Below are 21440 nucleotides of genomic sequence, written 5' to 3' on the forward strand. Positions count from 1 at the left end.
AAAATGGATGGATGGTTTGAAAAACTAAAACTGTTGTTTTGGTATTTTGTGTGTTTTAAACAGAGTAATAGGGCAAAAAGTGTGACTTTTGGGATAGTCCGGCACGCATTATGTGCTTTTACATTGATTCCTATGGGGAACGTTGTTCGACTTACAAATGTATTTACTTACAAACCCAATCATGGAACAAATTAAGTTCGTAAGTAGCGGTACGACTGTATTCCATGTCAGATGTGTAAGAATGTGGAATTTCTGTACAAACGCAGCGTTTCTTGACTTATCTGCCAGAAGTGCTAGTCATTCAAAAAATTGGAGAGGGGTTATGAATATAAACAGGATCAACATTCATTGGTATACTAAATAACATTTTATATGTAATGGTAATACTTTGATGAACCAAAACAGAAATGCAAAAAATTATATTCTTAAGAATGTTAAAATGTATTATTGCTGGATCGTCTCAATTGTCATTTAGTATATACTCTTTAATATATAACGTATATACACTTTGCTCATTAAAAATTTTAATAACTTTTATTTGGCGTATTCACACAAGAAAACCAACGGAGGGAAACAGAAATTTAACATACCATCACAGTTAACATCTTCCCAACAATATCACGACACTTATTTGAAGAGGCATATTCACACAAGGAAACCAACATGGGGAAAGCATACCGTAACGGTGAACATTTAGCCACCAAAATCAAGACGTTTATCTCGAGCAGGTCCAAAGAAAAACTGAAGACTGTCACATTTTGTTTTCTTGCAGTGAAGCTCCTCAACTCAAGAAAGATGCTTAACATCTTTGACTGTTTCACATTAATGACTTAAACAAAAGCTGCACGCATCATGGCTCAAACTGATATCACTGAACTGATGATGCACATTTGAAGGATTTGTCACATTTTCGATTGCTTTCAGTAGGCTTTTCAGTCAAATTGGTTTCGGCTACAACAACAAAGGACATTTCTTCGTATTTTCAAGTCAGTTTTTTTTGTCACAAAAGAATGTGGCTCCGGTTGCGTTTACAAGAAAACTGATAAGTGGGCAAAGTCAACCAAAACACAGCATAACCTTACTGGGGGGGAAAAAAAAACATGTTTAGAAGTCAGGCAACAATATGTGTTTCGTTAACAATGGAGTGGGCTTGTATAACAGAACTCAGCAAATGGCAGAACAAGGACATTGAGCTCTTGAAACTTTGTTCTATGCACACACACACACACACACACACACACACACACACACACACACACACGCACACACACACACACGAAAGCATTTAAAGGCCATTGCAAGTCTTGTACCAATATCAAAATGCAACAATTTTGCAGTCGCATCCAACAGCTTTCACTGCGAGGGTACTGAGGTACATTCAGTGATGACCCTCTGTGGGACGAGAGTGGGATGATGAAGGCTTTGTCAGTAGTTGGTAGAGAAGAGACGCAACCTGGAGCTGCTGTTTGTCTCCATCCGGGATATGGACTGGTTGAAAGAATCTGAGGCTGAGAAAAGAGACAGGAGGAGTGCTACTCAATTCAATGGTACTGATATTTTTTGCTTGAGCAGTGTGTTAGTCTATTGTTGGGAGTGATGCTGAATGCTATCCGATTTATCACGTAACAGTTCACATTCTTTCTTGCAAGCATATTCATTGTTTTTCCTAACAGGAAACAAACATCATTCTAACTGTGCCCTACCAGCGACGGGTGGAGGCTTCCTGAGGGTGAAAGGAGGGTACGTTTGCTGTTTCGGAGAGAACACCGAGTGGATGACTGCAGAAGACAAAATGGGACAATTTGTGAAGAGTCGAGAACCATAACACCATCGAGACTGAGCATCAAAAATAGCACATTCAAATGATATGCATTATCATTCAAATGATATCCAAGTATGAACTGTACGTGGACCATAGCATTAAATTGTCGGACATCGCGGTCAAGACCAAAGGTGTGTTACCATGAAATAAAGAGGTCAAGATGAAAGCGATTTAACAGTAGTAGTAACTGGCACCCTACCGATGATGACGATGGATGTACCGGCTAGCAAGGCAAACAAGGTGAACAGCATCACATGGTATGAGTCGTGTGGTGGGCGGTCCCCCTCTGTGTTAACAAATTGTGCAGCAGCTGCAATTGAAGAGAACGAGACGAAATAAATAAATACCAGTCAGAATGTATTCCAAGGCCTGGGTAGAGCTACAACAAAGTACAAATGATAAATTACAGCACAGGGCAGAATTCTTTCATTATGGCTACAATCATATTTAAAAAATTTACGTTGATGTAATTGGACACTTTTTTTTTTTTTTTTTGCATATTACTGAAATAAATAGTGTTGCTTTTAAACACATGAACATTGAAAAATCTAAAGATTTTACACACAGTCCCTTTTAAATCTTATTTAAGACACAACCTTATTGTGACTTCCCATGAACCCACGGAGGGGAACGAACCTTGCATGCCTGCACCAGGGTCAGCCACGTGTATCAAAGTGACCGGGATGACGAGACTCTGAGCCGAGGAGGCACTGCTGATGGTAATGGAAGCAGAGTCAGCCGCTCGCAGGTCCAAAACCCTGATGGTGTACTTCGACAGACTGCTGTGTGCCTCGATCTTCTGAATACCAATGATGGGAGAACTGGATACTACCTAAGACCCAAAACAAGATTCCACTATATTGGAATGCTTTATCCGAGGAATCATTATTTTTATTCTTTCCCCTGACCTCCATGTCTGCGAGGGCAGCAGCTGGACCGAAGACTGAGAGCTCCGCAGATGGGTGCAAATTGGAGAGCATCAGCTCCGTCTGGTCACAGTAGAGGGCGGGCTCTATCGGCAGTCTGGCGCTAACCTGCTCCCCAGAGAAGGCGCTGCCCTCCAGGCCAGCTTTCACTAGCAGGTTGGTCATGGACATGCTGAGAACTCGGGTCAGCTGGTCTGCCATTGGCTGTAGGGTCATTAAACACTTGTACAAGCCTATGGCAAGGACAAAAAAATAAACAGGAGGATAAAAATGACAAACTGATGAGAAACAGCACGTTATCCTAAACATAATGTTAAAGAGAAAAAATTATATAAGCAGCAGGCAAAATGACATAAGAACAAAAACAATCATATAAAAAAAGGTTAGCGTTCTAATCCTTATCGACGGCATATTTCAATCACGTTCCCACCAACTCCAACTGCAATTAGACAAGGTTTCAGGCGTGAAGAAGTCTCTGCAGCACAACATATCAAGCTGGCATCTTTGATGGGCGCCGTTAGATACACTCCAAAAGCCTCACAGCTATTGATTACAGCTTGTAAAGCTGTATTTACCTGATCCCTCACATGGAGGCACACAGGCCACGTTTGTTTGATTCAAGACAACCTTGTTGCACAGAGCCATCACAAAGCTATCAAAGGCACTTTAACCGAGGGGCATTGAAACCTCAGATTCAATTTAATTTTTATTTGAAATGGATTCTCAGCTGACTTTACTGGTTAAATATGGGTTAACAAATACATATATTCTCCAGCTCATTACAGATCCAACATACCAATGCTGGGATCAAAGCTGGTGTGTGTCTTGAAGACGCTGCTTGCGGGGAAGTCAACAGCATCGCTGGTAAAGCTGAGGTGGCAAGCGACTGAGGTTTCTGGCTGCAGTAGCGTGATGGCTTCTGTCTGGAACGAGGAGCAGGTTCCTGCAGGATACATTACATCCGCATAAGCTTAAGGCTACAATAAACAGAGGAGTTAAAGAAATTAGATGAAGATTGGAAACATGGAAGGAGCTGTGCCGAAAGCATTTGAGAGTGATTTAATAAGCTCCACTGTTAACTATATTCTGAATTCAAACTTGAAGATAACACACGGAATGAGTGAAGTCTTTTTTTTCCATTAGCTGTTTTGGGGTGAAGAATGAAAAGCAACAATTCAGTGGACAAATAACACTTTGGAAGTTCACATATGGATTTGTTTTGTAATTATCGACGTGTAGTGACAAAATTTCACTAGTTGAGTATTTCCCGTACCAATGAGATTGGTTCCTTGTCCTCTGGTTGTGAGGAAGACTTCAGTCTGCTTGCCAATTCTTACTGGCAAGGCCTGCGCCATTGCGGCTGTCTTTGTAGCCGATTCCACCACAACCTAACAGTCAAAGGGAAAGATAGAATTATCATGCTAGTCAATTATTCCAAAAATAAGAGATAGTGATACAATATCTGTACAAATATGCAGGTTACATCAAGATCAAGTTGGTGGACTGAATCCTGTGATGGACAAAAATAAAATAATTCATCTTTTCTCTATTTGATCAAGTGCGAGCACCTCGTCAGACACAACTGTGACACAATCTAGACGTACTTCCCGACTGTGGGAATTGGTTCAAAATATTTTTGTCTTGTGTGAACTCATACCTTTTTGTCATACCGTGAGTACACTCACTCATTCCTCTCTTAAGACAGAAAGTAACACAACTTGACTATTAAATGAAAGTTATTTTGTTTTGTCTCCATTACTTGAATTACAATCTCAGGCACTTCTTAATTCATGACAGTACATCAGTTACACCAGTCATCTGTGCTTTAATGAGACACTTGAGCAGACACACGGCTGTACTGCGGGCTATTTGTCTTTGCGGGAAAACACATGCTGGACATATAATCCCATTTTATTGACGGGTTTATGAAATGACTGAAAGTATTTACTTTTAACATTCACCGCCTGTAGGGTGATTTTGGTTTGTACTTTTGTAAAATAAAGAATTTCGTAATTTTGCTGCTTCTGTGTGCTGTCTGCTTCGGGGTCAAAATTCCTCTCCACAAGTCACAGGGAAGAGTTTAATATGCTTAATTAGAATTTATTCAGTTATACCAAAGGACCAAAAAAAAAAAACCCCAACAACCCCTCAGTAATTTAGCATTTGTAAATGATACCAGCTGCATTTGTCACTATGAGCTCTGTATTAAGAAAACATACGTTACCTCTCTGTATGTTTTTAAAACACCGGGTATCTCGTAGTAAACTGTAGCTGCCCCGTTCTCTCTGGCCACAGCTGCACCGGTTTTGGAATCCACCTGGAGCACAGCATTGGCTGAGGAGCTCCAAATACCATGACCTCCTACAGAGAAAAGTAGCATGAAAACACTTTGCCCAAGATGACAAATTGTTCCGAAGATTTGGCACATTTACATGCTCTTAAGACGCTCACCCTCTTGACTGGTCAGCTGTGCAGTAAAGCAAATGACGTCTCCCACCACCAGCCTCTGGGCCTCTCCTGGCAGTATGGCGTGCTCCACGGGAAGAGGAATGTAGTCTGCCATCGCAGTGTTTTCGTTGTCATGCACAGACAGAAGCGTGAGGCCTACGTTCACCGTCCTGACCGTCAAAGTGTGGTTATCAGGCCCAGACCCAACCTGCACCAGATCATCCCTAACAGACAGGGAGAAAACATTCAAATATGAATTGCAAAGAAAAAGTATTTGAAAGGTAGACCTTCATAGGTTCTTCTCTTCTTTATTATGACCTGAAAATTCAGACTGTATTAAGCACATTAATCTTTGAATGGAAGCCTCAAACAGAACAGTTGATCAAACGCTGTCTCCAGTAATATTAGAAAGATAAACAAGGAGTGTCGCGGTTCATTTTTGTGGGCACTACTTGACTATACGTGTCCTGCTTTGTACCTCTATCAAATGTGCATCTGCTATGGACAAGCTACTCCCAACTGAAATCCAACCGCCTCTTGGAGATTTTAAAAAGAATTGAAAAACAGCCTATTGTTTTGGTTGCAAGAGTATCAGCCTTAAATCACTCTGATTTTGATTGGTTTCCCCCAAAAGTGAATTTCAGCACCATGAATACACTTCCCTGCCAAACATTCTCATTCATTTAATTCACTCACTCCTTAACTGAGGTGATAACAACTTGCGAAACCATGTTGACGAGAACAGCCTCGTGAATTCATGTAGTGAATTACAAGGAGTGCCTGCCTCGTGATTTCAAACCGTACTTGAAGTCACGAACTGTTAACGTGCCACGTTCATAAAGCACAGATCGTTCTTATAATGCAGAATTTCTCAAGTGCTCACAGGTCTGGTATTCAATTGTAAATATTTTGCTTTCAGTCTTCCAGGTATACCACATGGAGATGTACATAAATTAGAGGTGCACTTGTAAAGTCAACATGTGTAAATTATCCAAGGTGTTTGTCAGTTGGTACATACGACTCATCAGTCAGACATGTTTGAGTGGCTTGTGGCTTTGGCACCCCACTACTCCGTAAATACCACAGGGATATTTGCTCAGATCGAAAGGTAGAGTGAAGACTCACCTGTTTATGGAGAAGGTGACACGGCTGTTGGAGCTGTGCAGGGTCTTTCCAGTGCTGGTGTGAAAATGAACGGTGAAGGTGAGGACAATGCCCAAAGGGAGGGCTTTCAAGCTCTCCCCGGTGGGCGTGTGTAACGCTGGACTGGTACTGAAGCGCAGGTAGGCCACAGGAACCACCTGAGGGAAGAGGAGGGGAAGAGAGCAGGGGATGTGTAAGTGTGAATAGAGGTTAACAGCCTGGAGCTCCTTTGAACATAAGCATGGACTTAAGAACCAAATTGCGAAAATCAATGATGAACAATCAATTGGCGATTAGGTTTTGTTGATAGTTTGGTATTTTTACCCCAATTTTCACCTGAATGTATGAAGATAATGAAGCAGTTCAAGTGTATAAATGATCAAGTTTTATTTTTTGGCTCTCACGCTCCTGGACCCTACTTCCAGAGAACTAGCCATATATAATACGCACCTGAGTATAAGTCCTAGGACCAGCCAAACCATGAGAAATGTGTGACTCACAGTGGCTTATGGTTAGAAAAATATGGTATGTATGTGCTCAAACATTGCATTGAATAAATTAAAAGTGAAATCCATCCATCTATCCATTTTCTGTACCGCTTGTCCCCACGGGGGTCGCGGGCGGGCTGAAGCCTATTCCAGCAGTCATCAGCATTGTGGCGGCCGTGGCTCAGGCAGTAGAGCGGGTTGGCGGTTCGATCCTAGCTCTGTCACAGTTATGTATCGTTGTGTTCTTGGGCAAGACACTTCACACACCTTGCCTCCAAGTCGCCATTGTAAATGGGAAAATGTTCTCAATTGACTTACCTGCTAAAACATTGAATTAAAAAAATAATAATCGAGCAGTAAGGACACCCTGAACCGGTTTCCAGCCAATTACAGGGCACACATAAATGAACAACCATCCACACTCGCACTGACAATTTGGGGCAATCTGGAGTGCTCAATTGGCCTACCATGGATGTCTTTGGGAAGTGGGAGAGCACCAGAGTGCCGAGAGAAAACCCACTCAGACACGAGGAGAACATGCAAACGGCACACAGGAGGGCCGGAGGTGGGATCGAACCAACACTCTCTGAACTGTGAGGCGGACGTGTTAACCAGTGCCCCACCGTGCCGCCCCAAAAGTGAAATGACAAAATGAATGTAATCCAAATCACGAAGGTCAGAGGAAGCCTTTCAAACTGACCTTTACTGCGACGATGAGAGTTTGATTGACACCAAAAGACTCTTGTGAAGTAACCAACAGTGATGAAATGCCAGTGAGTGGGCCAGAGAAGAGGAAACCCTTGTCATCAACTTGCGCGATAGCAACTTGGTCAGTGTAATTCATCATTTGGTATGACAGTGCACCCACACCATCCCTAAGTGCATATCAACACAAGTCAACTTACAGGTAGTAGTTTTCTCAGTATTTAATTGAGGAACAAGGTAAACCTGCAAGTTGAACTAACCTGTTCGTTTGGAGTTTGAGGGCTGAATTTGGAGTCATGAGTATCTCGTCGGACTCGACTTGGGGATTAATCATGTGTAGCCTGTCATAGACCTTGATCAAAGCAAAGAGTGACACCACCATTATTAGGGCGCGATTGACACGTTACAGTCTCTGGCACACTGAAGTTAAGTACATTTAATTTGTAGCCTTATCGCTTGAGGAAGCTAACTTCAAATATTCCAAAGATCAATAATTACACTGCTCTGCAGCTTTTGACGTTTAAATTTGAAGGATGCAGCAGATGGGGCACATTGTGGCAATTAGCTCACTTGATAGTAAAATGTAAATCCCAGCCCAGTTTTAGAGTTGTACCTGGATTTGGATCTCATCTATGAGCTCTGGAAGATTCCCAGCAAGTTGACCAACAACCGGATCGACAACTCTGAGGACAACCTTGAGCCCAGTCCGCCCTCTCGTTCGACCCGTCACGCTCATGCCGAAATTATGCTCGGCGTTGAGCTCCACATTAGCCTGCGGTCATAGGAAGGCAAGTATGGCAATGAGTGAATAGTGAACAACAGTGAGGGTAGCTACAGTACATGCAGGTGATGCACATGCATACCATAGAGTGTCTTGACTGGACCTCCAGGATGTCCCTTTTGGTAGTGGACCAGTGGAAGTTAAGTCCTGGCACAGCATTGCCAAAGGTGAAGGGTGTTTGGCTATTGGTCAAACCCATCACAAAAACAGGCATCTACAGAAGGAAATCAGGTGCAAGAAGGGCCCATGGCGACCATTTCATAAAACGTGATCGAATGGAAACAAACTTTCTTAAAATGTACAGTGTGTACCTGCGCTCCCGTCTTTATACGTGTAATGGGTGCTCGAATTCGAATGGCAGTCAAATGCACAACCTCAACTTCTACCTGATCCTAAAAACACAGAAGTTCCATTTGCAGTTGCATCTGGGACAACTCACCCACATCACCCGATGACGTTATTTACCTTTGACACAACAACCAGCTTGCCGGTTTCAGCATCGACAGCTTGGACGAGGCCTGTCACAGTGACGTTACCAACGGTCACACCCTTGACGTGACCTATACCGTTAACAGAAGCGATGTCCTCATCGGAGATAGAAAAAAGAATATTGGACTGAGGCTGAGGCCCCCCCTCAGATGTGATCTAGAAACAGGGAGATTTTAAATCGGAAAAATGAATACATTTAGGCAATGTAACAATTAGGGCGAAGCATTTCTAAGAGTTATAGCCGTTCATTTTACGACCACAATTAATGGCAAAAATCATTAGATGAACCTTTTACATGAATCTTCTGAAGTGGGACATCACTTGGGTATATTGACCTATGTAATGTTGGGCAATTAGATGGAGTTCTGATTAGATAACGTTGCTTTTTAATGAGCACAACAGTGCACCGAAAGAGGAGGGAGCATTGAGGCCAATGCTGTTTTCTGAAGAAAGCCTGGCAAAGGTCCCTTTTGGAAAAGTGATGGCAGACCAAATGAACTCTTCTGGCAAGTTCAACTGACGCTACGTGCTGTCAGCATGAGCATCGGTCGCGTATACACAAACACACCTGCATCATTGCTCCTATCAGCAGAGTCATTTTCCGAGGAATGAGTTTGAACGGTGGAAATACCTATTTAAAAACAAACAAAACAAAAAAACGAGTTCACATGGTGTAGTTTCTATGTTGAAAGTTGTGATCATGACTTGAGTGACGTGAACAGACAAAATACCTCGATTTGTTGAGGGGCAGATGACATTTTTCTCCCATTTTTATCTACTACGACAGCTGACAACGTTGTCTGGCCAATAGAAAGACCTTTTGCAACGTAAACCGCAGTGTCATGTTCTGTGGACTCTGCGAGTGGTCTATAAAAGAAACAGAAAGATGCGTCCACTAAGGTTAAGATACGTTTCAACACCAGTGTCATATCAAGTGTCATATCACTTACATTAATGAGATGATTGAAGACGCTGCCTTAACTTTCAATTTCATGAATGGGAAATAGCTGGTCGGGAAAGGCTTTTTGCTGTCATCCAACACTGTGACATAACACCTTACTGATTTGCCAATTTCCACCTGTCAATGAGATAAATGAGGCCAGTCATTAGGGAAATCACCAGTTTGGTTCACAGGAAGGGCAAACCAAAGGGAGCTCCATGAATATTACAAGTTAAGCCCTCGTACAGAACAAATATATTGAGTGCCACCAAGGCACGTATGGAATGTGTTACATACACTGTAATAAGGATCATCGTGTCAACCACATTCATTAAATGAGGAATTATCAGACTGGAAACTGACCTTGTCGACCACTCTCAAATTCACCTCCAGGATTTCGGAAACCCGTACTGTGGCTTTGGCTGTAGACGGGACTGCTAAACAAAGGTCATGAATCATCACTTGCACCACACCTGGCTGGATGGGGGCAACCTGGCCACAAAAAGAAATTCACAAGAGAAATTCAAATTGAACCCTTTAACCCACCATATGCATTTATCCTGTGATTTCCTATTTTCCTTCCCTGATGGACTCCAATCCAAATCCAGATGTCGCCACATACCTGAACTATTCCTTGGGTGTCCTGAAACACCATATCTGCAATGTCTTTCATGCTGCTATTGACAAAAAAGTGGCCTGACCCCGCTCGTACGACAAGATTAGTCTGTAAGGAAAAACACACGTAAAACTTTTCAGCATATCTCAAATTTGGTTTATGCCTTTCATGTGTCAAACACATCTTAGGCAAACAGGGCCCTTGAAAAACTATCAAACGTGCTTGGATTAATTTCCTTGCAAAAAATACAGTAATACTAAATGTATGGACCTAACAGTTATCAATCAGTAAAATAACAACACATCTCTTACCCGCACATCTGGGTGGTTGAATATGGTCAATGTTTCAGGAAGAACCTTCACAGCTTCAACTAACAGGAGTTCCAATGTTGCTGACACAGGGGTAAATGTGTCACCCTTTCCACAAAAACAGTTGAAACAGACAGAAAGAGACTAATTAAATGAAATCAATGGAAAATCGGTCAATCCAAAACTGACCATATATCTAAAATGGTGACTCCTTTCGGCTGTACGTTTCTCCATTTTCTGTGATCTCTTCTCTTATTTTCTTCTCTTTTCTGTCTAACTGCTATTTTTTATTTTTCTTCTTCGTGCTACCGCTACTTTTATTTTTCTTCTTCGTGACAGGGGTTCGCTTTGGCCTGGAGAGTTAAGTTCAGCATTCGCTTTAAAGATATCTGGCACCATGTAGTGTTGTGAATGGGAAAGATGTCTAGACCCCCACTTTTTTAGTCTTCGTTCAATGCAAAAAACACCGTCTTATATTCGGGCCAATACGGTAGATATGCACCGAAGAGGGATTTTAATGTCTTTCAGGGAAGACAAAGAGGGCAAGGAGGTCACCGTCACAGCAACGAGAGAAAACAGACTGTTCAATGATGATATAAGCTGTCAAATTTGACACGTACTCGTCGATGAACATTGGCTGCTTGGATATGAGACCGCTGATATTCTAGCGCTGTCGCCGTGATGGCAGCAATCCCCGATTGACGATGCACGACGACAGTCTGCCGGCCTGTTACGGGTGACAAAGAATTGCTCATTCAAAAACAAAGCAATCCGTGATTTTAGACATCAAAGAACTCCAGCAATGGAAGTTGAGGCAATCAATTCAGCGAAGGCTTCCTCTCCAAAAATCTCACCCAGAGAATAGATATCTAAGCTTAGGTCTGATAAAATATAACAAAGGACCAAGTTTTAAGGACACTTATACCGTGTAGTTTCATCTGTTTGTTTTCATCCTCAAAAGGTTCAAGGCTCATTGGTAGGATAGGCTCAATACTGGCCAGGGACATTTCACTTGATTCCCACACTGTGCTTAGTGAGCTGAAGTTGTCAAACTTCCGCCCTTGTTCATCAAAAGCAGCAAGCTCCAAAACTGAGTTTCGGTAATTTGAAACCGGTACCTTTAAAACAGCACAAGAGACACAATCAGTCATTGAATCATTTTGCCAAAATACTACCATTGCAATAGTGAGTTTTTTTTTTTTTTTTAATTAAATCAAGCAGGAGGAAGAAAGAAGCGTACCACGTATTTGTTCTGCTGCAGCAGAGGGCATGAGAGTTCCAGCTGTGGAACGGCGTACACTGGGACCAGCGTGAAGCGTGACGGAGGAGCGCAAACAAACTTTACAGATGCCCGCTCTTCAGCGGGATAAGGGTTGCTCATACTGGCCTTGTTGCTCACCCTCACCTCCAGCATCTGCAAAATTTTGCTGGGTCACTACAAAGCTGACAGTGGGGTCACCATAATACACATCTCTAGGATCAGAAAAGTATTGTACAAACTAATATTCTGTCGGCATGGATTGTGTAAGTACCGTTAAAATCAGCGTTGCGGCCAATACATACAAAGACAAAGCTAAAATGTGTAGTTTTTAAGAGGAAAAGTCAAGCCTACCTCGTATCAACATCATTTTATTTAAACAAACATGGAAAAATTACCTGCTCTCCCAATGCCCTGCAGGTTGCTCTGACCAAGTGCTGACCATAATTATGGGACAGTGGGCTAGCCAGAGTCAGGCTCACGCTTTCTTCATTCTCAGCTTTCAAGTCACAGAAGAATTTAGAGGGCTTCAGAACCCAAGGCTGAGGTCCCCCCTCAAACAGCATGTCTTTAGAGGAACCCAGTGTCACAACAGCCACGGACACGGGGTCAATAGCCTGCCAAATGACATCAGCAAGACAATTAGTCTAAGGAGCGCGACAGCGTATATTGTTATGACATAAAACGGCTTATATCACAATGGCAGATTTTTGCAGTATCGCCCAGCGCATCTTATTCCTATGCTGCAGAGAGGCGTACTTTTATAAATCAGACTAGCAAGCGTATAATGCATAATTAAAATGCATAGAGCTTGGAAGAAAGCCAAGAGTAGAGCATTTGAAGAGTCACTGATCATCCCATTTCTGCCTTGATTCCAAGGGCAGGCTGTGTGTATGAATGCGCAAGGTGCGTGTTAGAGTGGCTTCTTTGCCACCATAGAGAACAAAGGCTAATTGGCCTTTTGAGTGACTTAAGGGAAGGTTTGTGACGTTAGATGAACAAAATCTGCCGACAAGGATAATTCGTATTGAGACTTTTTAGGACTCACGATGAGGGGAGGATAAGCTGCAATCGTGATCTTTGCGCCGAGGTGAACGTTGCCATGGTTGGAGCTGACGGAGAGCGTGGTGTAGCCCGGGGCCAGGGCTTTGGTTCTCAGCCCACTGCAGTGGCCTTGGCCGGGATCCAGTCGACCTGCAAGGCAGAAACATGTGTTCTTTAAACGACCAATTAGAAAATGTTTCCATGTTGAACAAGTTCTATGTGTTCTACCAAACACACACACAAAAACAATACAACAAGCAAACATGCACTTTTATTCTCAAAAACAATATGCCTGGGTGGTCTGTTCCTAACTGACAAGCAGGATGACCAACAAATGTGCCATCTATTAGTTAATGACCTTTACTTGACGGTAATTCTCCCGTGAGTGAGGCAACTGGCAATAAGAATTCATCTTTTGTGCGCTGAAGCAGATGCCACACATCAGAATGCATTTGCAGACTTGCCTTCAAGCTGCTGAAAGATGCCTTGGCTTTCCTCATCTACCTGCAGGTCAAAGCGGGAGCAGTCACTCAGCATGACTGGCTCCATCCACCTTTCCTCCAGTCGGCCAAATATTCTGAGCGGTAGCTCTAGAATCATGCCCACTTGAGCCTCCACTGGACAGGGAGCAAAGTCCATTGCTACAGGTTCAACGACGTATACCTATAGGATTAATAAATGTATTTTTTTAAACAATGTCAAACTTGGGGATGAGAGAAAGTACACGATGATAAAACTCCATCACTAAATAATCAACGGGATAAGTGACAGCCTCCCCCCCCAAAATTTTAATGATTGTCATTTTTATGCAAAGAAAATCTTATATCACTTTTAATGTTTCATTATATTTTTGGAGATTAATAAATTAGAAGTGCTTTAGGGAACTATGCAGAGAATACAATGGTGTCAGAGCACTACTAAAACTTAGTTTTGCTTTCAATACTAATACAGTCATAATTGTGAATTAAATTTGCAAATGAAAGGGATTGTCAATAATCTTGGCAGCCACCATACCTTCATCTCCCCAAAGTGGAGAGGGTTACGCATATCCTGCGCTTTAATTACGCTGACGCCAATGTCCCTGACTGTTGTCATTACGCCTTTGACAGTCACTGTGGCCACGCTTGTGTTGAAGGAAGACCAGCTGAAATTCCCACTGCCGCCGGTTGCCTATCCAAAGCATTGTGAGCAAAGATACGTCTCTTCATGACATTGAATTGTAATTGAACACGATGAAAGGCGTTTGCCCAAAACACTCTTACTCATATTAATGAATGATACCTTTATTGTGTATTGGTAGGCGCCGACCTTGGGTTGCCATGGGAAGGTGAGAATACTGGGATTTAGAGCTATAGGGTTATAAATTTCCACATCTTGTTCATTGTGTATCGGGTTGGCTAGTGGGTGGAGCCCACCTTTCTAGAAGAACAACAGAAAGCACAGCAAGTATTCAGTCTGGCCACAGAATTCTTATGAAAGAATAAAAGGTTAAAATGTTTATCATTTTGAATTAAAATATGAACAAGCACATAGCAAACTTACTTCATCCTCAACAGCTCTTAAGGTAGCATCAATGATACTTAGTCCATCTTTCTTCGCTTTGACCCTATGATAAGATCCATTCAGGGAAGATTGCAAAACGTCAAAGTAGTCCAATGAAAAAACGGAGTCAATACGGATGTTCTGCCACAAAAAGAAGGAGAAAAGAAACATCAACAGATGTGCTTTATGTTTTGTGAATGATGGTACATGACAGTAACGCTGTGAAGACGTGTGTAACGTCTGAGGAAGGAAGAAAAAAAAAAAAAAAACGACGTAAAAAGGGCAGTGCAGTTGGCATCACGTGATGGAAAACTGTTCAGGTCCCTGACATACATCCGATTGGATTGCACTAGTGGATCCAGAAGAGTCACGGTTAACTTTTCGCTCCCTTTGCAACAGTGGGAAGATGAAAGACTCGAGCACTTTGATGTTACGCAACGATTGCACAGCGTTAGTGACAAAAATCAGTTGAATAGTACTACAAATCTGAACTTTACCGATATGTTTGCTCTATATCGCTGTGTGATAAGAACAAAACGACACCCTTTTTGTTTCCACTGAGTAAGAGTCTTTAGTTGTTAACGGTGGGAGCAGATTTTGTTTTTATTTGGACTAGAACTTTAAGTACGCTAAAATTACGCATTCTTCCCTCCGCTAATTTCCCCGCTGTTGTGAACGGAGCAGGGAGTCAACTGGAAACTAATTAGCTAATCATTGGCGAGAACTGAACTACGTCATGGGGCTGGTTGATCATCACAAGGATTTATTTTCAAATAATAAGCATTTTTATTGTGACATTTTCACCTAGAGGCGTTAAATACACTTGTAAGTCCACTGAGGTTTACTTACGTCAGACAGGTAGATTTTGTTGCCAGATTTATCAAGTACTTCAATCAGGATATCATAGTCTCGACCTGTTTCCAGAACCCAACTGTCTCCAGGATAAATTTTAAAACCTAAACAAAAGTACAGGGGTTTGAAAAACTTCTCGCAATCACTTTTCCCTTTGCAACAAAAAGGGAAGGACTGAACAAACCTAAGTAGGCAGGTTCCACCACATACAGAGTGCTATTGGGAAGCCGAAACACTCCTTGCATTCGAAGACCTAAATAATTCTTGTAAGGAAATTTGGTGGTGATGTTGATATTATTGGACAACCATGTACGCTTCCCCCTGCATCTTCTTGGATTGTGCAAGTGGCCACATCTGCTTGCTCCTTTCCAGAACATTTTCAACTTATCCATAACTGCACAAGTAGGAAAGAAATTCTATCAGTGCAGACTAAACACACTAATGAGACGATAATGTCATGTTACTGCATATTAGCAGTGGAAGGGGTCATGAGCCGGTGCAGCTCATCAGTATATTATTAAGCCTCCAGCAAAGTGCAGGCGGGAATATTTCAGAAGGATACTTTTATGGTCGAGCACGACATTGATGTGTCCCAGTTGAACGGCGGTAACTGTGGAGGATCTTTGATCCAGACGTGCGACAGCAACATCCGGGTTAGCGTTGGTGTCGACCACGCTGTTCTGAAGGTGCAGCTCATATTGATCACATGGCATTGAAAGCTCTTCAGAAACATGGGGAAACGGAAACATACTAGCTTGGATTTATACTGATGTGCAAACGCAAGCTGTCATCGACAGTCGTACCGGCTATCGAGCCCTGTCTTATCTTCAGGACTTTGTATCGGATTGACGTTCCAACCAGCAGGTAGATGTTGTGTGCAGGGCTCAGCAAGATGTTCTCTAAAATCAGTAGTTTCACCTCAGCTGCATTCACATCCTGCAGCACAGAATGAAAATCATGAGCCACATGGCAACAGTCTCATCCTCAGGCCAGTGGTTTAAAAAGAGCCTAAAAGAGGACATGAGGTCTATTTGATATGTTTAATTGATTGTTTTTCAAACCTTGTGTCACTTCAAATCATTAAACCCTTCAAACGTGGGGCCCTTTCATCATCTTTGTCATCCCGTGATCGAATCCTTTATGTAAACAACTGCCGCGCAGCGTCGGTGACATCACTTGCAATTCAAATGACAGTAATCCCTTGCTACATCGCGGTTTGTTTATCGCGGTTTCACTACATTGCAGATTTTTGAATTTTGAAAATTTGTGAAAAAAATCACATATAAGTCGCTCCTGAGTATAAGTCGCCCCCCCCCCCCCACCCAAACTATGAAAAAACACCCTGTGACTTATAGTCTGAAAATTACGGTAATTTAAATCTTTAAAAATGAATGTAATCGAAAAATGCCTTTATTTTCAAAATGGCTGGTATTCTCACACCAACACTCCATTTTCACCGTTTATCACCTTAAAAGTCAACTCTCCCTAAAGGAAAGAGGGAATCTTTAATTGAAATTACCTTTTTATTTCATGACTGGCATATAGCGGCCATAAATTTATGAAATCATGAGTCAGGTAGGGACGAATGATTATCCCATCTTTTTCTATATTTAGATCCCTACATCAGTGGAGGTTTACGGTCACATAGAGGCCACAATTTAAATTCTTCTCGTCCTCGAACACGAGGAAATCCTGGAGGGTGTCTGACACTCAGGCAATACATTTGAATACTTGTGCAATATTTTTATCTTACTTGATAGAGTGACTCTTGTAGTTTAGCCTTCACTTTAGCATGTCCCGTTTTCAGGCCTGAAACCAAAATGATATTGCCCTGTTTTCCAACACGCTCCATTTCAGATATGTACTCGGGAGGTGTGTATGTGGATTCAGAAAACTTGAGAAACCTTAAAAAGAGAGAGAGGACATGGCATTGTTAACTTTGGGGTCCGATCCCAAAAAGTATTATGGTAAAATACCAGGTGTAGCCTTGTGGTTCCTTGAGTTATGAATTTAACTAATTTCATGACCGCACTTGTATATCAAATCAACTTTCCTCAATTGAAATGATTGGAAACACAGTTAATCTGTTCCAGCCCCCCCCCCCCCCCCAAAAAAAAACACACAAAATGCATTTTTCAACCATTTGTTTGCATTTGCATCCAACATTACTATATAAATGCATAGTAATACATTCGCTCCTAAGAATATCCTAAAAACACAGAAATGTGAGCACAAAACAGAATTGTACAAAATATATTGTTTATCCTTTTTCTTCTTTGGGGTCTACTTGCAGCTATCAAACCAGCTCTATGGTGCACTACTGCTGCGTACTGATATTGTCCTTCAATTGCAAGGCAACCAATGTGACTTGGTGGTGACAGGATGTTGTGAAGTATGCTGCCGCCATCTAGTGGTGGGGGGTCTGAAAGGCACTAGTTTCAAATTCTGATCATTTAACAAAAATTGGTGAAGTGACGACTTGAATCGTAAAAATTAATAAGTCATAGCACTCATATCTCGAGGCACCACTGCACGAAAATAAATCGAAAACAATCTACGGTAATTACATTGCTGTTAAATAAAGCAGATATAAGACCTACCGTAATGAATTATAAGAATCAGAGAATCCTTTTACGTCCCCATCTTTGACTAAACTCCAGTCAAACACCAGACCGGCAAGCGTGCTGAAGGTGTTTCCTGTGAGACAAGGAAAGGCACAAGAGTCACGATTAACTTCGTATGCTTAAACAAGTCACTGAAGATTAACAAAGTGGGTATGCAACACCTGGAATTGAGCATATTTGCATATATTTGTTACTCAGTTGTCTGGACTTAAAGAATGCTGAACACATCCATCTCATGGCAACTGAATTAGCCTGTATGAGACCAATAGGCATTCGTCCACATTCTTCTACAGCCTACTAAAAATAATGACTCTGAGGCCAAAGCTTATGAAACATAAAACCTGATACCTAAATCGTGGGTCACCAATTGCTTTGAAACTGAGCGCTACTTCTTGGGTATTGTTATATGCAATGGGCTACGAGTTTTACTATATACACTTCTGAAACAGCGAATCTGATCAAATTACCTTGAATTATTTTATCATTACTGTTATATTAATCTACTGTATGAGAAAAAGTGAATTATTTTGCACGGAAGCCTAATTACAAAAAACAATTCATATCAGCATATCACACTTCACTTAGCAAATGTTTATATTTTCAAATGATCACTTTGGCATCATTCCTATGAAAGTACAATGTACCCATTACTGGTGAGCTATTTTTACAACACACCAATGAGTTACTCGTGTGGTCCTTGGGGGCTTCCTAGTGCACGCTGGCACCATGCTGGCAACCAGTTGCCCTGGAGCTTTTAACAGAAAACATCAGACTGTAGCCACAGCTCTTTTAGTTACATGACTTTGTCTTTAACCGATCAGGGAACAAAAACAAAAAAGACCAATTCATAGACACAGCCTGATGGGATCCAAAAGTGCTAAATTGATATTGAAATTGGTCAATCTTTACAGCAGCAAGAATACACAAAGTGAGCAATATAATCCTAGCGATTTAAATGGTATATATTAAACAGTGATCAACACCAGTCTGGATGTGCTAATTAGCTTGGTTAAGGGAGTAGTTAACCAAGCAGTAGCAGGCTATAATGACAGGAAGCTTATCTCATGGGCACCTTCAGAGTCCAGTGCATTAATTTCGAGTGCAAGGGGTGAATCCTCCAGGTGTAGCTCTCTGGTGGTGGAGACAATGGTGACATCATAGATCACGTCGACGATCGCATCACAACGAAGTACCTGCCCTGTCACTGTGAACAAAGAAGGGCAACACACAATTTCAGAACAGCATAAAACATTCAACAGAGTCAACAAAAACTGCTTAAATAATTGCACAATAATAAAGAGGGAAGGACAAGGACATACACCCTGTTGTGCAATATTAGAGTTTCATGCGGATTGTGTAGAATTTCTCCATGAAGTACATCCAGTATAACATATTTGTAATTCCTTGATATTTACCAACATCTTCGGCCAGAATGGTGCTGGTCAATCGGGAGGGCTGCGTAGACACAGCTTGAAGAACTGCTCTCCTGGAACAGCCTCGGCTCGTCTCTTCATCTACGGGCTGCACGCTTGCTATGTCTGGTCGATTTGATGTCCTTAAAGAGCATGAGTACAGTACACTGAATATACTGGTCAAGTTCCTGGGCTGTTTAGCACTAAACAACCAATTTTCTTTGTACAAACAACCCAAAGCATGTTAATATTTAAGCATTGAATGCTTTGCATTCTCTCTCTTTCGTTCTTTCGTAGTGTTGATCGTGTGTGTGTGTGTGTGTGTGTGTGTGTGTGTGTGTGTGTGTGTGTGTGTGTGTGTGTGTGTGTGTGTGTGTGTGTGTGTGTGTGTGTGTGAGAAAGCCTCCTTTTGGTTAAGCTCTTAATTGTCAGTGCAGTCCATCGTTAATGTTTTTATCCAATTTCACCTAATTGGTCTGAAAATATTTTTTGAAAACGAATTAACCAGGATATCAGCTCTGTGTTCATCCAAACATGCACAGGTTTCACACTAAGTAAGTAAAATATACCGAGATTGACATTTTGTACATGCAACTTTTCATATTGTAAAATCTTGTGAAATCTTTCCCAAATATTATTACACTTTAAGTGCACTTTGATTTGAAAGAAGAAATATAAAAGATTATAAAATACGTTTTTTGAGTTGATTCCCATTCAAGACACTTTGATAAGAATGACTATATTGTTAATATAGGTGGCTACGTCTTAACAGATTTTTGTTGGTGTGCCTCGACATTTTTTTCTAACCGACAGATGCTCTGTGCACGTGCAGGGGATGTAAATCGACACTTCCTCTGTGAGCATGTCCACCTTTTTCTCTCTACTCACCATCTGTAGCAGCCCTCGGTAGTTTCCAGTGTGAAGTTAATTCGCGTAACTCTAGCAAAGGGCAGCAGCACTTTAGGTGTATTAAGCTTGGAACAGCCATTCTTCTGAATAATACAAAGTATATACAGTAAAACTAATGCCGACTGCATTTCCGCTCAATATGAATTGTTGGTAGCAAAACTAAAATGAATAAAAACCGCCAAAAACTTATTACGCCTCATTAAAAATATTTCAGTCGGTATTATTTGGGCGAGATTATGTATTTTCCAGAAAGAGAACCAACCCGAATGTCAACTCATAAACATTTCATATACAACGAAGCTATTACATGCCGAGAACCCGCCATTTGCAACTATTGGACTTGAGAGCATGCGGGGAGTCCGGAAACGTCACGTACCTGGAAAGATGACGCGTTTTCTTAAAGTGACACTCACATGTTAAGCAGTGGAGCTCGACATGTCGTCATCTGTCAATATACCAGTGGTCAGATTATTAAATTGTCACTTCATTCTTACAATATTTGACAACATAACCCTAAAACCAAAGTCATTTAATCTGATTATTTGAAACAAACCACACATGTTGCCAAACAGCATGCAACAATCAAGAGTGCAGAATAAACGTGTTTTAAAGATCCCAGTCCATGAAATCCATAGGTCAAAAAGAGTCTTTGACCTGGTTTAAGTATGACATCTATCCAGTTTGTTGATTGAATGCCAATGCAAAAAGGTACAAGTATCTGGCCATTTTGTAATTGCCCTGTCATCTCAGAAAATGATAAGGCTGCTGAGCAACATGATAAGGCCCCACAAGGGGGAGGCACACATAATGTAAAAACAACTTTTGGGTGTGTGGAGTTGGAAAGGGGGGGGGGGGGGGGGGGGGGAGTATGTCACATGAGCAAAAATTTGAACATTTTGTTGAATTCCTCAATTTAAAAATTGATAGATTGTTTCCTTGAAACTTTAAGTTTACCCAACTATTTTATTGTCTTTATTTTCACCAGTATGCTTAACTTTAACAATGAAACGGTAACATTTTTAACAAACATCCACATCATACACAAGTCAAGAATGTTGACTAGGTTTACATTGTCCAACCAAACTCAGTTTCTAGACGCTGAAGAACCCAACTAAGACTCTTTCTGTCTGTTC

The 21440-nt window shown here is 41.5% G+C and overlaps 1 protein-coding gene across 1 annotated transcript; it reads right to left on the bottom strand.

Annotated features, from left to right (window-relative positions):
* Window positions 1-515: 515 nt before the first annotated feature.
* nup210 (nucleoporin 210) lies at window positions 516-20648 on the bottom strand. The gene is made up of 40 exons (XM_085906712.1): window positions 20287-20648; window positions 19402-19541; window positions 19059-19190; window positions 17963-18059; window positions 17116-17266; window positions 16166-16298; window positions 15925-16083; window positions 15547-15615; window positions 15360-15466; window positions 14511-14651; window positions 14250-14387; window positions 13983-14138; window positions 13433-13631; window positions 12973-13118; window positions 12323-12541; window positions 11907-12080; window positions 11592-11784; window positions 11287-11393; window positions 10670-10774; window positions 10365-10466; window positions 10106-10234; window positions 9753-9880; window positions 9534-9669; window positions 9371-9433; window positions 8779-8958; window positions 8625-8705; window positions 8396-8527; window positions 8146-8304; window positions 7793-7884; window positions 7528-7702; window positions 6322-6497; window positions 5200-5420; window positions 4973-5109; window positions 4022-4136; window positions 3545-3691; window positions 2731-2981; window positions 2459-2654; window positions 2022-2132; window positions 1704-1778; window positions 516-1508 (listed from the first exon to the last, which is right to left on the bottom strand). Exons 1-40 carry the CDS (start codon window positions 20433-20435, stop codon window positions 1426-1428), a joined length of 5604 nt encoding a protein of 1867 aa, XP_085762838.1. The 5' UTR covers window positions 20436-20648; the 3' UTR covers window positions 516-1425.
* Window positions 20649-21440: the final 792 nt, after the last annotated feature.

The sequence above is a fragment of the Syngnathus leptorhynchus genome, chromosome 1, assembly GCF_054491065.1.
Source record: "Syngnathus leptorhynchus isolate UIUO chromosome 1, UIUO_Slep, whole genome shotgun sequence".
Classification (NCBI taxonomy): domain Eukaryota; kingdom Metazoa; phylum Chordata; class Actinopteri; order Syngnathiformes; family Syngnathidae; genus Syngnathus; species Syngnathus leptorhynchus.

Excerpts from the sequence above, each read along its gene's own strand:
- nup210 (XM_085906712.1), bottom strand. The coding sequence starts at position 20,435 with ATGCAGTCGGCATTAGTTTTACTGTATATACTTTGTATTATTCAGAAG. Across the intron at positions 10,235-10,364 it reads ACACCCAAGGAATAGTTCAG|GTTGCCCCCATCCAGCCAGG; the intron begins GTATGTGGCGAC and ends TTTTGTGGCCAG. Across the intron at positions 3,692-4,021 it reads ACAAGGAACCAATCTCATTG|GAACCTGCTCCTCGTTCCAG; the intron begins GTACGGGAAATA and ends TGTATCCTGCAG.